We start from the raw sequence: 22,218 nt of genomic DNA, 5'->3' as shown, positions 1-22,218 counted from the left end.
TCCCTACTCCACGTTCTGGAAGCAAGAAGTGTGACATACTGTAGGCCTATAGAAGTACTAAAGATTCTACATTCAAAAGACAACAATTGAACATCTATGTGTGATTGAAGTAGTGATAGTAGCTTCTTGACACCATCACCTTACTTTATGGAAGTATTGTATTGTATTGTATACCATAGTTATTACTTTTAACAACCGGAAGTTGTTTAAATTGTCCATGGTGAAGAAGTCAGATTAAGGTGTATTCGTATGAAGAATTTCCACGACAATATCATCTTTAGGCCTACTATATCACAAATCATCCTGAATGAACATAAGAAGGACTGTTGAAAGAAACAGCAACAGAAGTGAATCGTATCATGTCTCATTTAATCGCTAAATCAGTGTTTCAACCGTGGAAACACGTCATTACCCCAGAAAGCCATTTAATGTCCATAGGTTAATCTTCTAGAAAATCATTTTGCTAAATCTATGAATTCCATTTCATATTCAATATATTTTAATTGACCAGTTGTCTTCATTATTTATTATTTACTGAATGATCGAATAAATCTGTCAGATTACAGCCACCGTTTAATTTCAACAATGAATTGGAGTATATTTGATCCTGAGAAAGTTTGACAAGGCAGAATCTAATTTGAACATTTGTGATTTTACTTCACAGCAGTGGCAAAAATAGCTTGAAATGTGACGAGTTTCTCCCTTTTGGTCTCCATTCGCACATCTGTGAAACCAGAGGACTCCAGCGCTTCCATGTAGACCTCAGGGCGCCAGCTCTCCCCACTTAACATGTTCTTTGAGGCAACTTTTTCAACACTCTTTGGTCTGAGAGTTGTGACCATAGTTCCACCTGAGGAACAGAAAATATTTTTTTCTGAATGTTAAACATTTTATGTTACATATATAAAAAATGTAAAAAAAAAAACAAACAAATTTTATTGGCACTGATGGTTCAATGAAGAACCATTAGCATACTTGGAGCCACAAAAGGTTCCTTATAGCAGAAAAAGGGTTTTGGATGATTAAAATGGCCTTTACTTCTTATAAGAAATGTTCCCTGAAAGGTTCTTTGGGGAACCGAAAATGGTTCTTCTATGGCATGTGTCAAACGCCGCTCCTGTAGCCCCACTGACATGCAGAGAACCAGATGTCACAACAATTCGTACACATTTTACGAGGTGGCTAATTCATTCGAATTCATACGACCTCACTCGTACGATTTTTGCTCAATCGTACATATTTTACGAGTTGCCCAATTCGTATGAATTCGTACGAATGACCTAACACAGTTAGGTCATACAACTGACGCTTTTGACCATACGTCAACATCCGCCATTTTAGGTTACCCTTAAACGTCGGTTAGATGACGATTCTGGGGCGTCATCCAACTGACTCTTTAACTTTAACGTCAGTTAGGTGACGGGGTAGGTTTAGGTCTGGGGTAGGGTTAGGATTAGATAACGTCATCTAACCAACGTTTAAGGGTACCCTAAAATGGCGGATGTTGACATATGTGTAACCCCTCCACCCGGGTCCTACTCGAACCACTTCGAGCGGGCCTCGAACCTGGGTCTCCGGCATGAGAGTCAGGAGGCTAAAGACTGCAGCCTCTCTAGCATCTGTCGCTAGAGTGCCTATTGTGATCAGAGGAGTGAGGTTTATTTGCACAGCAACTACTAGCTGGCCTCCGTTACACTCACCCCCTAAACCTCACTCTCATCCGGGTCACGGCACCAATGTAACCCCTCCACCCGGGTCCTACTCGACCCGAATCGGGCCTCGAATCCGGGTCTCCGGCATGAGAGTCAGACGCTCTAACAAGGAGGCTAAAGAGATTGAGATCAGAGGAGTGAGGTTTACTTGCACTTCAAGTTTCTTTAAGTTACTTTACGTTTCTAATCCTGACATTGAAGTACCACGAGCGATTAGTGAAGATGGCTCCATGCTTTCGAATCAACGATCCGCTTGCGGATCAAAGCGAACTCAGCTCTTGATTAGCTGGTGCAGGTGTATTTATTTTGGAGCTAAACTCTGCAGGGCAGTGGCCAAAGAACGGAGTTTTACACTCCTGGCATTACAGAAAATAACCCTTTTTAGCCTTTATTTTGAAGATGGCCAAATAAGCCATTTTAAATGTCCATTAAGATTAATGAGAGCATTCTATTCTTAAATCATCTATATACGCCTACTTAAAGTTTGCCTATAATGAACACATAACGCTTTTGGTTCAGTTTGGTTAAATCACTCATCTCACCTGGTTTCATCACTCTGTGGATCACTTTCGCTCCCGCTTTCAGATCCGGCCAGAAGTAATAACAGTTGCAGTGAAACACCTTGTCAACAGTGTTTTCCTCAATGGGCATGGCCACCAAATCACAGTGATACAACACAGCCTTTCCTCTGGAGATCTGCTCCTCCATGCGCTTGCTGGCCATCTGATGCATGTATTGTGAGTAGTCCACACCCAGAAGTTTCCCTCTTGGGCCAATGAGGAGCTGCGAGGCCTCCTGAAGGCCGAGGCCCGGCCCGTGACCCAGCTCCAGCACTGTGTCGTTGGGTTGTATGTTGCATAATTTCACTGCATTTTCCTCCAAAATCTGATTGTGCCATTTAAAGAACTTGCTCACCAACCATCCAGATAAAGAATATGTGGGGTGGCCCAGCTGTTTGCCCAATTTGCTAGACAGCATTTCTAGACACACAATAAAACAAAACAATTATTTTACACACAAACATTTATGACCAAGACATTGAACACAATTAAAATAATTGAATGAAAACAGCAACAAAAAAAAAAAAACTACAAACAGAAATAAACAAAACAACAAAAATATTAATAATTCGCTGATAATGAAAATGTACTGTTTTAAAGGGATAGTTCACTTTGAAATTAATTTTTGATATGTTTTAGCTTACCCCAAGATGTAGGTGTCTTTGTTTCCACAGTATTTTCAATTTTGATATTTTTATTATATTTATTTATATATATTATAGATATTTCGGCCACCCTCGGTTCACCTCAAAGAGCATGCACAGAGAAGTCAAAATTAAACATGATTTAATGACTCGTAAATGTAATTACACGTTGATGGCCTAAAGCCTGTTTTATGCTTCTGCGTCGAATCGACGGCGTACCCCCGCAGATCCCCATCCGTCGACGCGAACCCCTCTCCGACCCCTCCGCCGTAGCTCGACGTGCACCTCCAAAAATTTGTAACTACGCGTCGAGGCGACGCAGACAGCAAGGGCTTTGATTGGTCAGATTATACATCATTTCAGGAGTGTAGTTTTTCCCAATTTCCCCCTCCCGCTATAGTGGTATTTTTAACATTTGCACCCTCGTTCTGATAATTATTATACTCTTATAAAGAAAGTAAATAAAGAATTAAACTAAAAATAAACCGTTTTTTTATTTCATATATATATGTCTATATTCTTTTCTTTCTTTTTTGCTCGCAATAAACTTCAATCAATCAATAAATCAACGTTTGTTTTGAAACACAGTTTGTTGTTTATTTTCAATACAATGTTCACGGTTACATTGATAATACAGTACTAACCAAGTCTGCCACGGGACACATTATCCTGCATAGCACAGTTCCATGTGGAGACTGAAAAAAATCCTTCAAGTCATTCCGAACAGGTATCGTTATGGCAGCTCGGTTGGAACTTTCTTTTACTGTCTATGGGTGGAACGGGCCCTGGACATCCGTGTTGTTTCTTTTTTTATTATTATTATCCGTGTTGTTTCTGTGGGGATAAAGTTTGTGTCGTCTTGTTATTCAACGTCAGCTGGCAGCTGCAACAACATTATCTCTCTTTCGCTCGCGGTGCACGGAACCAAAGAGATTCGCGAACCCCCCTAGCGTTCTGGCGGCGAAATGCACAGCGAAGCACCACAACCTCACGCAGAAGCATAAAACGGCCACGACGCCGTAGCAGTGACGACGTAGCTACGCCGTGGAGTTGACGCAGAAGCATAATGAGGCCTTAAGACACGAAACGAGCGGTTTGTGTGAGAAAACGAACAGTTTCTCTTTCACTGTGAAGATCTAAACCTATTTAGATATACTGGAAATCGCAAAGGAAGACAATTTCGATATATCTAAATATGTTTAGTGAAAGGTAAAACTTCCGAAATCTCTGTGTAAACAATGAGTGACGTACACACACAAGCAATCACTTCCGGTGATTGCGCAGATTGAAGCGCCCGTGCCTTCAGATCAGTTGGACGTGGCTGTGGTTACAAGAGGTGAAACGCTAGTTCGTTTTCTCACACAAACCGCTCGTTTCGTGTCTTAGGCCATCAACGCGTACTTACATTTACGAGTCATTAAATCATGTTTAATTTGGACTTCTCTGTGCATGCTCTTTGAGGTGAACCCAGGGTGGACCCCCTAAACCTGCATTATATGACTGATAGACAACAACGGTAGAGCTGGGTTTCAATTAAAATTTCAAGAATCGATTTGATTCCGATTCTCAAGATCTTGAATCGATTATCATTATTCGATTTGATCCGATCTTCAAGATTTAGATAATTATTTTTGAAAAAAGCATTTTTTTCCAGCTGTTACCTGAATTACAGGACTGTAGTTATGCAACATATTGATACTATTATTATACACATTCAACTGCAAATTAATGTAGTATTGATTGTTGTAAAGAACAATCCCCCTTCCGTGTTGATACAACTGCTTTCACAAACATGCACTGGTGTAGACAACAGAGGACGCAGAGGTATATCAGCAGGAGGATTGCAAGTAACCGCAGGAACGGTGATATTCACGTTCTTTATGAGGCTATACCCTTCTTGTTTTGAACTTCATGCATATTGAATGTTAGACAAGTTCATAATGATAACGAGACTGTTTATCGTGGTGGTGATGTGTGGCCTACAGAGGCTTCGCACAGACAGTGAATGAAAGAGATCGGCAGAGCGCGTGCGATTACCTGCGTCTGTCGTGGAAAGGTTGCCGTGTCAAAGGAACGCGAAATTACGGAGCCCCTCTAGTCCCACTTTGGTAAAAAAAATTAATTATAACTATCTTGTGGCCTCAAGATAGTAACTCGTGGCCTCAAGATACTAACTCGTGGCCTCAAGATACTAACTCGTGGCCTCAAGATACTAACTCGTGGCCTCAAGATAGTAACTCGTGGCCACAAGATAGTAACTCGTGGCCTCAAGATTGTAACTCGTGGCCTCAAGATAGTAACTCGTGGCCACAAGATAGTAACTCGTGGCCACAAGATAGTAACTCGTGGCCTCAAGATTGTAACTCGTGGCCTCAAGATAGTAACTCGTGGCCTCAAGATACTAACTCGTGGCCTCAAGATACTAACTCGTGGCCTCAAGATACTAACTCGTGGCCTCAAGATACTAACTCGTGGCCTCAAGATAGTAACTCGTGGCCACAAGATAGTAACTCGTGGCCTCAAGATTGTAACTCGTGGCCTCAAGATAGTAACTCGTGGCCACAAGATAGTAACTCGTGGCCTCAAGATACTAACTCGTGGCCACAAGATAGTAACTCGTGGCCACAAGATAGTAACTCGTGGCCTCAAGATTGTAACTCGTGGCCTCAAGATAGTAACTCGTGGCCACAAGATAGTAACTCGTGGCCACAAGATAGTAACTCGTGGCCTCAAGATTGTAACTCGTGGCCACAAGATAGTAACTCGTGGCCACAAGATACTAACTCGTGGCCACAAGATAGTTATAATTAATTTTTTTTACCAAAGTGGGACTAGAGGGGCTCCGTACGAAATAGTTGTCGAATCATCCTTTTAACATTCACGTTATGGGTATTTACCATAAATGCACATAAGCAGCAGCGCTGGTCAGCATTCCACAGCGCGAGGAAGCCGCGGGGAAAAATCAGTGAGTCACGCATTGAATCAATGCCATATAATAATGAAGCATCAGCTTCAGCGTTGCCCATGCGACGCATTGCTGCTCAGCTGAGCCTTGACAAGTGGAACTCAAAGTTAAAAATAATTAACACCTTGAAGTTGTTTTATTACATCAATTTTAATGAATCTGCTTATTTGAACGTGTTCGTTGAATGAACGGTTTAATCAATCAAATTCGATTGTTGTAACAATGTGCGGGCTGAGTGAAAGCTTTCAATGCGTCATAGGGATCAGTCGCGGCATGTTAAAGTTCACAGGGAAAATGTAGGCCTATTAATAAATCGATTCTCTGAGTTACAGATCTTTAGAAATTAATATGAAGATTGATTCTGAATTGGTGAATCGATTTTTTCAACACATCCCTAAACAACGCTTTGACCGAAAGACACCAAAATTGAAAATAATGTGGAAACAGACACCTACATTTTGGATGCCCTTGAGGTAAACTAAAACGTATTAAAAATTAATTTCAAAGTGAACTATCCCTTTAAGAGTAGCCAATAATCTAAGCTCTATAAGTGAATGAAACGCCTAGGCATTAGTATTTGAAACCATAAGATCTATTACGTTACATCTATGTCGTTAAATTAAACTCAAATTGGTTTCTGGACACTAATGTCAATGTTTGTGCGCGTGCAAGAAAACACACACACACACACACACACACACACACACACACACACACACACACACACACACACACACACACACACACACACACACACACACAGACAGTTGCCACTGCACTATGAAATGAAAAGGCATTAAGGCATCTCTGCGGTCTAGTCTAATGTAAACTCATACAGGCACACATTTATGTTTAAATATGGTTAAGGCCTTAAGAAATATTTAGTTCGATATTCACTTTCTCCTGGACGTGCTGAGGGCGACAGTCTTACGTTGACGGTTCTAAACTACAAATATAGTTTACACAGTCTACGCGAGTTGATAAAACAGTTATGTGCGCTGCTCCGAGTCCGACGCGTTTTCACTTTCCTGCAGTAAATAAGGGACCGTGTGAAAACTCCACCGACTCCACGCGAACAACGCGGCGTCCATGGCATGTGCATTGATTCAGTTACGACAAAACATCGATAAGACATATTCTAAAGGTTATTTAGTTACCTTAAATACCTTGAACAGTACTTAATTATTTCTAACATTTATCAAAATTACATTTTACGTTCTGACTGTTGTAATAGGTTTGTAAGGAGTCCCTAAGATAAGTAGCCATTTAAAGTCACAGTGAAATCAATATTGACAAGTCAATTATTTTATATTGAATGTTGTAGTTTATTAACAATTATGCATCCTCAATTCATCTTTAATCAAAACAACTTAACCATCTAGGGATGCTCCAATCCGATAGTATCGGCAGTTGTTATAGGCTCCAGTAGCCTAGTAGCATTTTTGCTATTGAGAATGACCAGAGACATGTATTGAGATATATTTTGAATGTACTTTATTTTGTATAGTGCTGTAGACAATTTTATATGTATGTCCTGAATAAAGATGATGATGATGAGTTAATGAGTGAATTATTTGTTCCTAAATACGATCCATAACATCCATCAGAAAACACACACACTCATCCATCAGAAAACACACACAAATACATTTATACGATGTACTTGGCCTACACGTTTCAATCACACATAATAACTAACCCTAACCCCCCATATATATATATATATATATATATATATATATATATATAGTTGACAAATGGGCAAGAAAAAGTACTTTTTTAGGAAAACATAACTTTTTAAGAAAAAATACATATTATGGAGTATGAAAACTGCAGTTTCAGAAAATAGTAGTGGTAACTCATTTTGTCAATGACTTCACATATTATTTTCACGTTTTCATTCAACGCTACTGTAAATATGTCCTATGGTGTGACATTTAAAAAGTACTGAAAAATTATATTAAATAACATTAAAAAATAATTGAAAGAATTGTTCACATTATTAAAACATTTTTTTTTATGAAAGTGATATTTATATTATCTGAAAGTAAAAATTTGAATAATTTTTACCATGAATAGATTAACTTCATAAACTTTTCCCTACGAATGTCAATAAAACTTTTTCGCCAACCTTACTAAACTTATTGAAATTGTACCCATCTAGGAGGAGATATTATTGAAACTCCCCTAATGCCAAACTTGACTCTTTTTAAAAAAACATATTTTGAAATAAGTATATTTTTCTGTTGTTTTATGTTTGTCACACCATAGGACAAAACGTCACACCAAAGGACAAAGATAGTCATTGCATAAAAAGAGTCAGACTATATAGTGTTTACAGTAACAATTATAAAGGAGGACATTTGTTTTTAATTTTCTGCAATATAAACTGTGCAAAACATATCACACCTAAAGTAACTTTGATAATTATAGATCCATCAAAACATAATATCTTTGAGAAATAGGCTACAGTAAAATGACATCGTCATTGTTCATCAGTTAAACAGTAACAATATGTCACAGTTCTGTCACCCTGGTCTGGGTTTCTCTTGATTTAGTGACAGAGCTCTGCCACTCCTTCTTAAGGAGGTCTTGTCCTATTGTGTGACATCTGTGTCCTATGGTGTGACAGGCCAAAGTGTCACACCGAAGGACATTTCCTGTCACACCAAAGGACATTTGAGCTTTTTGTGGCATGTTAATAACTATGGTAATGCTAGCTGAACTGTCAATAGCAATCGGCATGATACATTTGCATAATATTACATAGTCCTGCTGTTAAAAATACAAATTTAAATTAAAAAAATATATTTAGGGGCGTCACACCAAAGGACAAAAAAAACTTAACAACTTCAGTGGTCTGAAATCATAGTTAAATATTTGACCAATTCTGAGAGAAATAATAACTATGTGCACTGCTCATGGGCTTCATAGGGGTCTTCAGTCACATGACCTTGAATGGGGTCTTTCTACTAAATGTAGTTGTCCATGACATTGCCCAACATAATATCAGGTTATTGCGTAACACCAAAGGACATTTTTTTCTGTGACAAACTTTATGAAATTCCCATACATTTAGAAATGTATGTATAAGAAAGTGATTGGCCACTTAGTGAAATAGACACTTGCACAATTATGCCAGGAGTGCCCATTAAGATTTTTAAACATTATTTTTTTATTTATTAAAGGTAATGTTTATGAAAAAATGTTGTCTCCCGTCACACCAATTTTGAGATTTGGCTCAAAGTTGTAAAAAAAATAAAAAGTAACTCTGGTATTAAAACAATAAATTCATGTAAAACAAGAAAATGCTTTTTACAGTATTCTAAATGATGAAAATGTGAAATAAATTATTTTTTATCTTCTGTGACGGTGAAAAAGCCACGTCACGTCAACTACCCATATATATATATATATATATATATATATATATATATATATATATATATATATATATATAATATTTTAGATATTTTTTAAATAATATAATAATATGTTATATATTTATATGATGTTATAAAAATATTATTTACATCAGGTTACCATAAGTTAGCTAACAACGTTAGTGAAGTGTTGGTCACGTATAAGCTATCACTGCAATTAACCTATTATTTTCCAATAAACATTTACTAGACCTGGCTACATAACATATAACTACAGAACTAGATTCACGAGAGGTCGGCTAATGTGTGTAAAAGTAAAAAATACAGTAATTTCATTAATTTACCAGCGAGAGGACATCGGAAGCACCGAAAATGCATGGGGTTCAATGCTGGAACTATCAGTGGTTGGAACTAATGGGCGGGTCCATGACACGCATTACTTCCGCATTCCTGAGTTACAATGGCGGTCTATGGGAGTGTCAGAACTCTCTCAATACATGGCTCTGGGCTGCATGAGCTCTGATGATGTCACAGCTGTTCCACGATTGTAAAAAATTTACTGTAAAATTTACAGTAACTTACTGGCAACATATTACAACTGAGGCAATATAATTGGTTCATATAAAGTATTAAAAGTAATTAATTATATATTTTTTTATTTAACAACACTATACATGAATAAATATATAAACAAATAACTTAAGTTTATTATACATAACAAATGTCAAAAGAGGGCGCAAGAGGCCTGACGATAATTGTTGCACTTTACATCAAGAGCAAACCATTGTTTAGTGTTTGATTGTAATGTTTTAGCCAACAGTTTCATTTTGAAACATCAAACATTTATTTGCATTCTTAGAAATATATAGTTTTTTTTTTGTGTGTGTGTGTTGTTAACATGTCTGATGGTCTTCGGGGTCTGCTGGACCCCAAATGACTTTTGCTTGAATTAAAAAAAAAAGGTTCTCTTTTTCCAAATGGTATGAAACTTCCTACGGCTCTCAACACTGTCTAGATCTACAAAAAAAAAAAAAAAAAAAATGGAATTCTATCTGTTTTTATGTAGGCGTGACAAAAATAGTCACACTTGTGGTCATTGGACCCCAAAAAAATAGCATTTAATTTTGTAACAGAACAATAATTGTTTATTTTTATACAAATATTATTTTACTGTTTATTAATGTTTTTTTACTCGACATTTGTGCAGTTTTTGGAGGATTTATGATATCTTTTAAATATCTATAAATTAATAAATAAATATTTATTTATCATTGGACTCAAAATAGACAAAATTCATCATCAAAATCAGAAATAACGCAGAACACAGACAGAAATGGCAGAAATTAAGTGGCACACTTCCAACAATGCAAAAAACATCCACAATCCAAATTATCATGCTCACACACATGCACACACACACAAACACACACATACAGTATAGAGGAATACAATATACAGGAATACATACAGACTATAAAAACTGTTCGCTTATCATTTGTAAAGTAAAATACTCTAAAACGCAGAACCACCGCAAAAATAAATTAGTAACAGTAAGACACATTGAAAATGTGCTCACACACACACATACACACACACACAGGAATACATTTGTAAGGCTATAAAAAAAAATAAAAGAGATGAGACCAACTATTCTATTGTTCCAAACTATTGTTCCTAGTTGTTCGATTTTCTAGTTGTTTTCGATGTTTTTTTCAGTACAAAAACAAATGCTAAACTTTGACAAAGTATTGTATTTTTGTTATAATTGTGATTTTATAATATTTAGATATGAATCCAACTTTAGAAACTACATCTTTCAGTAATTCAAATGGTTTATATGCCTAGTGGAGCTCTATAGCCATCTAGTGGTTAAAAAGACTTATTACAAATTTTAACCTGTTTTTTTCCAAAAATTAGGCAAAAAATCTTACATTCAACCTTGTAAAATTATCCATGGTATCCCCAGGAATGAAAATTAGAAATCTGGGTCTTTTATAAAGTTTATTTAACATAAAATGCTGTTTTTTTTTTTTTTTGTAAAAATCCTATTTAAATAAATATTTATTTATTTATAGAAATAAATAAAAAAATCATAAATTCTCCAAAAACTACACAAATGTTGAGTAAAAACATTAATAAACGGAGTAAAATTATATTTGTTAAAAAATATATATATGTATAGTATTCTGTTACAAAATTAAATAATATTGTCTGGGGTCCAGTAGACCCCGAAGACAAGAATTGTTACTTTTTTTGAAGACCATCAGAGGGTTAAGTTGCTAAATAAGTTCAACAGCACAAGTTTCATCCATATTCCCAAATACACGTTATTGTGATAAAAGTACCGAAGCATAGAATACAATAATACAAGGAATGTCCATTTTTTGCCACAAACTCAACTCTGTTGAACAGAATAGTGCCAATGGGTTAATTGTATAAGGATCTATGTTGTCCCACAACCGTATTTATTTTTCGTTCTTCTTTGGAAAATGAAAAAATACAAGACTTAAGGACTTTTACACGTCACTCAAAAATATGATTTTAGGGATTTCCTCAGATAAATATTGCTCATTTCAGAGAAATGTTATAAACAGTCTGGTTTTACCTGCGTGATTCCTTACAGACATTTTTATTCACATTGGCATCTAATGAATTGTATATTTGATCTATTAATTTATATACTGTAAAAATGTCATATTTATTATCATGTTTAATTTTAAAGCAAGTTATGTATTTCTTTATACTCATTTAAACAATTTTATTTTGGGGCAGCTCAAAAGTTTACTGAAGACATGAAAAAAAAAAACTCAAAATAGACAATGTCATCAAATATAATTTATTATTTCAACATGAACATATATATATATATATATATATATATATATATATATAAAATCAACATAAAGGGCCATAATAATAATAATAATATTGTGAAGCTCTTCTACATGATCCTTCCATTCCTGGCTTAGCCTGGGTTTATATAATGGCCAACGCGAGATACCAAGGGACTTTCTTTTTTACCATCTTTTGGGACCTTAACGTTACCCAGCAAAGCATCGGACTGATATACATTAACCACGATGAAGTTGAACAATTCATCCTCCACTATCACCTTCCCATTATCTGTTTTTATAGATTGCAGGTTTTGTACGGGGACAAGCCGAGCCCCCATCAGCTGCACACGCCGCTGCCGCGGTGACTAATCTCTGTTTATTAATTATTGTCATTAATGATTTATCAATAAATTATAACCGGAGGAAGAAGTGAAACAAGGTTTTAGATGTACGGCAGAAGAAGAACTGTGCAGACTTTTGGTCGATCCACACAGGTCAACTGCTCCGCAGCACCTTTCCACTCTTGTTACAGTACCTACAGGACCACAATGCATGGAGCTCCCACTCTCTGAACGTTTTGGGTGGATCTTCAATATCCAGCCACACTAAAACCGTAAACCTAACTAATTTCAGCTCCAGCCATTAGGTCCCCTGAGATCTCTGTCCCACTCCAACTCACCCCAGCCAGGGAAGGGCTTGTCCTGCCTCCCTCCCGGACTCGCGTCGGGCAACCACGAGAAGCTGAAGTGGACCCCATCCGACACCCACCTAGCGAAGCCTTCACTATTGATCTTCACCATGAGAGATATAAAGCAGCGTCTCGCTGTAGTAAGAGTGCTTCACCTGGTCGAAGGCACTGAGGGAGTGAGGGCGCCACACCACCTGACGCCGTGGGTCATTCCCATAGATATGGTGTGGAGTGACGACACCCACCACCACCCAGCACCGTCCAAAACAGCTATCCCGCGAGAAAGCACAACACAGAGACCCTCTATCACCCTCTGAGCAAAACTCTTCCCGGTTATCTGGTGATCTCCTATTGGTCTTCACTGCAGATATGAAGCAGTTTCTCAAGATGGGTGCTTCATTAGGCACTGTGGAGAGTGGTTGTGTTCATAGTGCGGCAATCTGACACATTACAAGACACTGTGTGGGTTTTCTTCCTTTAAATCTTCAAAATCTTTCTTCAATCTTCCCTAGGCCTGCTATATAGTATGCAAAAAACCAGTACACCAACAGAGTAGTCTGTTACAAACATCGAAAAACAGTCCCCGGATGACCTACTTCTTCCAGCTTCACGCACATTCCATGGACACTTTACATCCATGAGGCCACAGGAGAGGATTAACGGATGGCAGTGAAGCGACGCAACTGAACTAAAGCTGGTAGATCACATGACGTATAAAACATGATGGATGTAGTAGAACGTCCGAATTACATTTATACTATACATATTCATAGCCTACTATATTGTGAGTGACATTCACGGCTGTTACTCTATGTTAGACAACAAATAGCTACGATTTCTTGCCACAACAACAAACATTTTGGAAGGAAAAGTCTAAATATAAATGGAATCAGTGCTACATAAAAGCATAATATTAAAGCCGAACGAGAAACAGTGAGCGCCCCGCTATTTAACTACAGCAAACGGGCAAATACGGTTGAAAGCGAGTATGTAACTTACACAGAGATATATCATAAATTATAGAACAGTTTCTGACTGCTAAAATGAGCTTCTCGTTTAAATTGCCTCGGTCAAACTCAGCACTGCACTCTACTGACTTCAATCCTGATTGCCGCTCCCGAAAGTCCCTCTTCACTTGCAGAAAGTTAAACAGATCTCAACTTTGTCGCATCACCAGACGCGCCTCACCGGTCGCCATCGGTCCCTGCCTCGCGTGTCGTCCGAAATCGCGCGCTCCACATTGAAGTGAATGGTAGACTTTCAACAGCTGCTTTTATAGAAGTTCTGCTTGTGACGTCATAACGAGGAATTTAGTGACGAAAAGACGATTACCTTGGCTGCATACTTGCTGCACGTGACGTCAATCGCATTCTCCGCTGCCATAGAGACAGAGCAACAGACGCCACAATTTTGCGCGTCATCATAATCAGATGACTTTTTTTTTTCATAATCACATGACTGAAACTGGCGCTGGGTGCGCGCTGACGTCACGCACCGTGTCACGCACCCATCCGGGGATATATATATATATATATATATATATAATTATAAAAACAAGAAATACACAATAAAAACAAGAAAAAGCACACACACAAAAAAAAAAACAGTATACTCAAAGACAAAGTAAGCAAGGCAGTAAATAAGGGACAGTCCAATAAACAATAACAAATCACAAAACATGCACATAAATACAGGAGGTGATATTTACAATGAAATCATAAACAAAGAGAGTCATAAAACACATTTTAAATCAACACAAAAAAGTTTAAAGTTGGGCTTATAGATTCAGTTACTTTACATTTATGAAGATGAAATTCACCGCATAAAGTAAGCAGTTTTAAACTGTCATCCATCTCCTTTGACCCCGAGTCCCAAATCAAAAACAACACATTAACAACCTCAAAAGTAAAGAGTTTGTAATAAGCCAGGCTCAAAACTCTTTTACATAATCCCATTCAAAAAACAAATGTGGTATTGTTTCAAGGTTACAGAATGTGCAGTGTGAAGAGACGTCCAACTTAAATTTAGAAAGAAGAGAGTTACGGGGATTTTTGTAGAATTTTAAAGTGAAGCTCTTTCCACTTTGTTAGGTAACAGAAACCTATTAATGCCAGTCCATGTTTTAATGGTAGAAAGAGAAGGATAATTTAATTTCCATTTGAAAAAGGCTTTGGGATGACAGCTGATCTTCCTAATAAGAAATCTTCTAATCCAAAAATTGTTACATTTGCCATTGGAAATCTCCAAACCCCCAATAGATAACTGGGGCATTTCACAAATGGATGCTCTGATAGCTACAGTATGACCTAAGTTTAAGAGAAATAGAATTAATAACCCCGTTATAAACTGCAGGTGAGGAATTCGCTCCCAAAAGATTGATAAATTCATTGTAGGAATAAAAGCTGCTATCCTTCTTAAACAAATCCAACACAAAAATGACACCTTTGTCAACCCAATCCTTAATAAAGATAGATTTTTTTCCCCACGCAGCACATACTGATTATTCCATAGAATACTCCATATGAGGGGAAAAATTGTGGCAAAAGGAAAGCTTACAGGCCTACCATCCGGGGATATGACACACACTCCTTCTCCAGCATGGCGGCTGCAGGTGAGGATTTTTTAGATTTGTGCCTGATGGGCCGGTTGGAAATTTTTGGGTGCGACGACGTGTCATTTGTGTCGGGGAGATTTCCTTGAGTGTCAGATAAAGTGTGTCCGAGATGGTCTGATTGCAAAAGCTTGCTCTTGAGTTATGAAGGGACGCTGCGTCGAAACTGCACCAACAGCTGTACGTGCAAATGCGAAAACATATTGATCAGCTTTCTGTTCAGACAACACGCGAGCGCTGTTTCAACGCACACATGAACTCAGAAAACAGAAAATGAAGGACATGCAGCCAAGCCCGTGTCTGCTTTGTGTTGTTTTTGTTGCATTGCAACTATTTTGTTTTTCCTTGTGTGAATGCAATATATATTTGGTTTGTTGACAAGAATTGAATTAAACCGTTGGCTCAAGCGCAGGCGCAGATTTGAGGGAGGGGTTGCTGTAACTTCATACATTCACTGAGTTTCTTCACGCGTTTACCTGCAGGTCGCCTTGCATGAGCAAAAAGATCTCATATATGTGGAGCAAAAACATGTTCCTCGTTGAATCGCAAGATTAACTTGTTAGTGAAGCTCTCATTGGTCGTCTGCACTGTCCCGGGACAAACGCTCAGGACTGACATCTTCTGCTGTCCCTGGAACAAGCAGTTGTCACTGTTTTGAACCCTCTGTTGATTTATTACAATGTCCATTTTACAAATAACTGTCGTTTCCCTCCCTAATGCCTACTTTAACTGTTATATTAACATTAATACATTAACTTAATTTGATTTAATTTTCATTCTTTGACTTTTTAGTACTTTTTTATCATTATTGTTTTGCTTATTTAATTACCGTACTTTATTTTTGCTACTTTTTGATTTTTCTTATTGTTTTTACTTACGTTTATAGTTTTTTCCCCACTTTTATTTTATTTTTTGTTTTTACTTATTTGTATATTTCTGTTATTTGTATTGTTGTTGTTGTTTTTTTCTTATGGAGTTGTAAAATCGTCGTAAAATTCGTTGATTTTAAAGTATTACTACTGGTATATAAATTATTTAATGGGTTAGGACCTCAATATATTGCAGATATGCTCAATGAATATAAACCCAACAGATCACTCAGATCATTAGGATCACATCAGCTAGAAATACCAAGGGTTCGCTCAAAGCATGGAGAGTCTGCTTTTAGCTATTATTATATTATTATATTATTAGCTTCCAGAAGAGATCAGGTGTGCACCTGCAGTAGTCACATTCAAATCCAGACTCAAAACACATCTGTTTAGCTGTGCATTTACTGAATGAGCACTGTGCCACTGTTCGTCCGACTGTTACTGTACTTCATTTTATTCGAAATTGTTTTAATTTACTGTATTTTATTTTTATCATTATTTTTCATTATTTCATATTTTCTATTCTAAACTGTTTTAATTATTCTGATTTCTTTTGATTATTTTAATTTCTTCTATGTAAAGCACTTTGAATTGCCATTGTGTATAAAATGTAAATAAACTTGCCTTGCCTGGTCTATTTTCGTACAACTGATACTTATTTATTTTAAAGAGGAATATCTGAAAATGCTCAATCAACTCAATGGCAGAGAACATTCCTGTCTGAGTGCCATAAATACGTTTTTCCCAAAGTTTGCATCCCTGCAACTAAAGAAGTATTAAAGATAATATCTCATGATTCTCATTCATAATAAACGTTTCTTATGGAATCTTCATTTTAAGGCCCTATATGCCACAAATCCATAGTTATGGGGATCTCAGTGCGACCCCATGCCCAAATTCTCGAATTTAACCATTTTCAATGGTTGGAAACCATGCAAATGGTTGGCTTTTATACATATGCGATTGAATACAAAAGTATTATGGAAACTTTGATGACGGCCTCTTTTCATTTTCCTTCCACATTCGGCATCAGCATGTCATGCTCACAATCTGGTGATCTATCACAATTTTTAAAGGGTAGTTGGGATGACAAGCAGTGCAGATTTCATGACCTTGTATTAAGTCTTCATGGAATATTTGTTCTTAGAAAAAATCATTTGGAATAAGTGAAGTGCATAAAGTCAAAACCTGGTTAAAATGGTGTAAAACACTGATCGATTACTGTACGGAAAACATTTTATTTTACACATTCATTAAAATTTTACCAAATAAAACATTTTATTTGTTATCCTAAAGGAAATATATAATAAAGGAATATCTAGAATCATTTGAAAACAATCCTAAAGGATATTAGTAGGAATTTTGTTCAGGATTAAAGCATGGAACAAAAAGACTAATGTACGGTCAGACAATCTTACTGATTCCAAGAGACTAATAATAATATCTATTTGTGTGTATAGATAGATAGATATGAAACGTCATGCTCACTGATCTCCACAAGATGACAGCACTATCATCAGTTCAGTTTCAAGTCTGAATAAATTTAAATTAGTTCAAACTTTCATTAGTAGAAAGAGCAGATTATTTAGACTAAATTCATTCATTTTTGACTTTCAATATTGTCTCTTTTTTTAAAAAAAAAATTTAACCAATTTACCAGTAGCCAGAAAACAACAAAGCAGTCAAATGAAAAGTTACTTTAATAAGTTAATGTGTGCATAAAAAACAAGCAATGGATTTCCTTTATAAGTTTTAAATATAATTTTTTATTAAATTCAGCTTCTTTTTTAACCCATCATTAGTTTATTTGCCTATATAAGATATTGTTTACATAGAATCTTTAGTTATAAACAGTCAATATTATATAAAAAAATCTTAATTTGTCACATAAATGTTCAACTGGTACAGCGGTTTCACTTACAGTATTAAAGTCATCAGCTACTGATGTTACCAATTCTTGTTACCAGATTACTTAGTTTAGCAGTTCACAATAATGTCTATATTAGATGGAAGAGATGTTTTGCAATTATTAATAGTATTTCTGTCTTTCTTTCATTAACATAATTTTTTTGCAGCTTCCGTGCCAGTGAATCTGACCTCATTTGGTTTTCATTTCTTTTAATATAGCGGAGTGCACTTTTAAATCTAGCATTAGAGAGCATTTCTTATTTTCAAACAAGGGGCCCTGCCTGCTTTTACCTGCCCCAGCCCATCTTTAAAAGCATTACGGGCCTCTTCATGAAGCTCTTCTACATGATCCTTCCATCCTGGCTTAGCGTTGCACACTTTTGACCTGGGTTTATATAATGGCCAACGCGAGATACCAAGGGACTCCACAATAGCTTCATACAGGGAACATAAATCTTACAATGTTGTACATTCTTTACACACATTAACGGATGGCAGTGAAGCGACGCAACTGAACTAAAGCTGGTAGATCACATGACGTAAACATGATGGATGTAGAACGTCCGAATTACATTTATACTATACATATTCATAGCCTACTATATTGTGAGTGACATTCACGGCTGTTACTCTATGTTAGACAACAAATAGCTACGATTTCTTGCCACAACAACAAACATTTTGGAAGGAAAAGTCTAAATATAAATGGAATCAGTACATAAAAGCATAATATTAAAGCCGAACGAGAAACAGTGAGCGCCCCGCTATTTAACTACAGCAAACGGGCAAATACGGTTGAAAGCGAGTGTATGTAACTTACACAGAGATATATCATAAATCAATCATTTGTACAGACAATACCATACCAAAATAAAGAACAAAGATAAGAAAAGAAGAAAAAACAAAAAACATACAAACATAGTAAATGAAGAGGAAAAAAAAATAAGGATATTAAGAGGAATTAGGGAATAGGTCATAATATTGAGATAAAAGCGTTCTATTCATCTTGTTCTTTACAAGTTTGTGTGATTTAAGAAACATATTCAGTTCCAAAATAAAATGCTTAAAACATAAGGAAGACTTATTAAATTTCTGCTTGTGTATAAAGAACTTAGCATATAAGATTATAAAATTTAAGACAAACTCCAGGGTGCCATCTTGTGGGAAACAATAGTAACAGATAATATCTTTCAGGGTGAAAGAGCGAGTTATATTATGAGATTGGAGGAAATGAGTACCTAAATCATCCCAAAATCTTTTGGTAACTGGACAATTAAAAAATAAATGAGTAATGGTGTCAGTGTCCTGTTTACAAAAGGTTCAACATGTGTCAATATCTAGAAACTTGGAAACAAAATAATTTGTAAATGTGTAAAAGTTTAAAGTGGACCTCTTTAGCCTTATTAGAGATACAGTATTTATGCGTTATCAACCATGTTTTTTTTCCAATTAACATCACTTATTAAGGAATTCCAATAAAACATCCCCCTTGGAAAAATGGAGTTACTTTTTTGCAAGTGTCTGCGAATGTGATTCCGCTAGGGATGGCATCAGTGATAGATTTAAACTCTTTAAAATGTACTGGGAAATCGTGAGCTACCATAAACTGTTCATAAGAGAGCATGGAGCCAAAATCATCAAATAAGCACAGTATATGGTTAATCGAACCACTTAGGGAAGAATACGGATTTATTCCTAATAATGTCGCTGTTGCTCCAAAGGAGAGATTTGTGTGGTGAGAAGTTGTGACTGAAAGATAATTTCCAGGCCAAGAGGGACTGTTGGTGGAAGTTGGACAATTTAATTGGGAATTTATTTGGCGTATATATGTGACGGGTCACTCCATTCTACTGTTGCTGCTACACATCACCTCGGACAATCTCTTGGATCAGGTTTCTTTATTGCTGAAACACAGTATGACAGTGTTGAATCTTGGTTCAGCAATTAGATCTCGGGACAACAATCCATTATCTCTTCATATCACAGTGTGTGTTAAATGCCATCCAGATACAGGAATGTATTTGTGCTAGTTACAAATGTAGGCCCTATATGATACTTCTAATGGGGAATAAACCAAATTAGATATCAAACATATTCACAACAAAAATGCATAGACTTGCATGTCTATGAAATAAAATAAAACTGTGTGATCGTATAGTGGTTTTAGAATATTTAGGCTGAATTATAATCCCAACATACAACATACAGTACATTTCAGCATTGCAATCATGAAACTGCTTGATCCATTTTATATTATATTGAAATAACAAAATAAGGAACATTATCATTGCAAACGCAGCAGTCGAGCACATGTTCGACTAATCTCAAGACTACAACACTGGTCTGCAAGATAACTAAACTCGATTTGCGTACAACAAATAACATGACAATAAAATCATTTACACAACATAAGATTCTTACCTGAAACACAGTATGACAGTGTTGAATCTTGGTTCAGCAATTAGATCTCGGGACAACAATCTAAATAGCATGTAAAGCAAGTGACAATTAGCACGCTAGTTCACATGTAAATTTGCTTGGTCGCAAATCTCTAAAACATGGCTTTACCCGACACATACATCATCAAATAAACTCAAAATAGTTAACTGAAATCATTATAAGTACATTGTGTGACAAAATACGAGACATATGTACTTAGAATTATAAGAAAACACTGATTGTCCCAGACCTCCCAAATTGCGTGACTTACCCATTATCTCTTCATATCACAGTGTGGGTAAGTACAGCGCGATTCCCACAGTCATACTGAATCAAACTGCCCCCAGATGGCGTAGTTGCATCACTTTTAACATAATTTAAAGGTATAGCGGAGGATCTTTCCGAATTTTACAGAAGACCCGCCCTCAATTTTTTTTAAAAAAATGCACACGCACAAACGCAACACTCTTGCTCCCGAGAGGGAACGTCTATTACGCCTTGCACAATTATGTTGCAAATTCTAAACTAACTCAAAAATATTCATATAAAAGACAACATGTCAAATGGCCTTCCGTGTTTTATTTACTTATCGATTGGACTCAAGACATGATATGTGCAACCCTGTATCACACGAAATACGTTCTGAGGAAACTATTTTGCAAATCGCAATTACGTTACATATAGCAACCTAATATCTCTCATTGTTAATACGTTATTTTTATACATAGTTGCATATGGAGAAGTAGCTTGTTGCATTTGTGTAATAATAAACACAAAAGGTTTTAGAATATAACACACAAGATTTTAGAATATTTCAGCGTGATACCATTTACCAAATCAAGACTCAAAACACATCTGTTTAGCTGTGCATTTACTGAATGAGCACTGTGCCACTGTTCGTCCGACTTTTACTGCACTTCATTTTATTCTAAATAGTTTTAATTTACTGTATTTTATTTTTATCATAATTTTTATTTTTCATTTTCTTATTTTTTATTCTAAACTGTTTTAATTATTCGGATTTATTTTGATTATTTTATTTCTTCTATGTAAAGCACTTTGAATTGCCATTGTGTATGAAATGTGCTATATAAATAAACTTGCCTTGCCTTGCCTTTTGGTCAAAAGGCTACTTTAGACAAATTGAGATGTTTACCGTGTCTATGCGGTGCATGACTCGTGCCAGGACTCGTGACTCTAGCAACTCTTATTACGCCGTTACCCAAAATGTATACATGCACGTGCGAGCATTTTTATATACAAAATAATTATACACAGTACACAGAGATATTATGCAAACCCAAACTTTTACTTTGGATGTGATTAATTGCGATTAATCGTTGCTCAGCGCTAATATATATATGTATATGTATATATTATATATATTATAATCGTTGCTCAGCCCTAAAATATATGTATATATATTAGGGCTGAGCAACGATTAATCGCAATTAATCACATCCAAAGTAAAAGTTTGGATTTGCATAATATCTCTGTGTACTGTGTATAATTATTTTGTATATAAAAATGCTCGCACGTGCATGTATATATTTAAGAAAAATGTGTAATTAATACATAAAATATTTATATTTCATATAAATT

The 22,218-nt window shown here is 36.2% G+C and overlaps 1 protein-coding gene across 2 annotated transcripts; it reads right to left on the bottom strand.

Annotated features, from left to right (window-relative positions):
• Window positions 1-348: 348 nt before the first annotated feature.
• LOC120491812 (uncharacterized) lies at window positions 349-20,938 on the bottom strand. 2 transcript variants are annotated; one of them, XM_089124531.1, is made up of 3 exons: window positions 20,599-20,938; window positions 2,255-2,692; window positions 349-850 (listed from the first exon to the last, which is right to left on the bottom strand). In XM_089124531.1, the coding sequence occupies exons 2-3, from the start codon at window positions 2,688-2,690 to the stop codon at window positions 654-656; spliced, it is 633 nt and encodes a 210-aa protein (XP_088980657.1). In that variant the 5' UTR covers window positions 2,691-2,692; window positions 20,599-20,938; the 3' UTR covers window positions 349-653. The 2 variants fall into 2 exon arrangements, with proteins under 2 accessions (XP_088980657.1, XP_039545721.2); XM_039689787.2 differs by lacking the exon at window positions 20,599-20,938 and adding an exon at window positions 6,779-6,914.
• Window positions 20,939-22,218: the final 1,280 nt, after the last annotated feature.

Source organism: Pimephales promelas, chromosome 20 (assembly GCF_988280905.1).
Source record: "Pimephales promelas chromosome 20, fPimPro1.hap1.1, whole genome shotgun sequence".
Taxonomy (NCBI): Eukaryota; Metazoa; Chordata; class Actinopteri; order Cypriniformes; family Leuciscidae; genus Pimephales; species Pimephales promelas.
The sequence above is the reverse complement of the archived record's forward strand: the minus strand, read 5'-3'. Positions and strand labels throughout refer to the sequence as shown.

What these genes read in the sequence shown, in the direction of transcription:
- LOC120491812 (XM_089124531.1), bottom strand. Translation starts at nt 2,690, where the DNA reads ATGCTGTCTAGCAAATTGGGCAAACAGCTGGGCCACCCCACATATTCT. An exon ending in CCACAGAGTGATGAAACCAG is followed by an intron (nt 851 to 2,254) that starts GTGAGATGAGTG and finishes TCTGTTCCTCAG; the next exon opens with GTGGAACTATGGTCACAACT.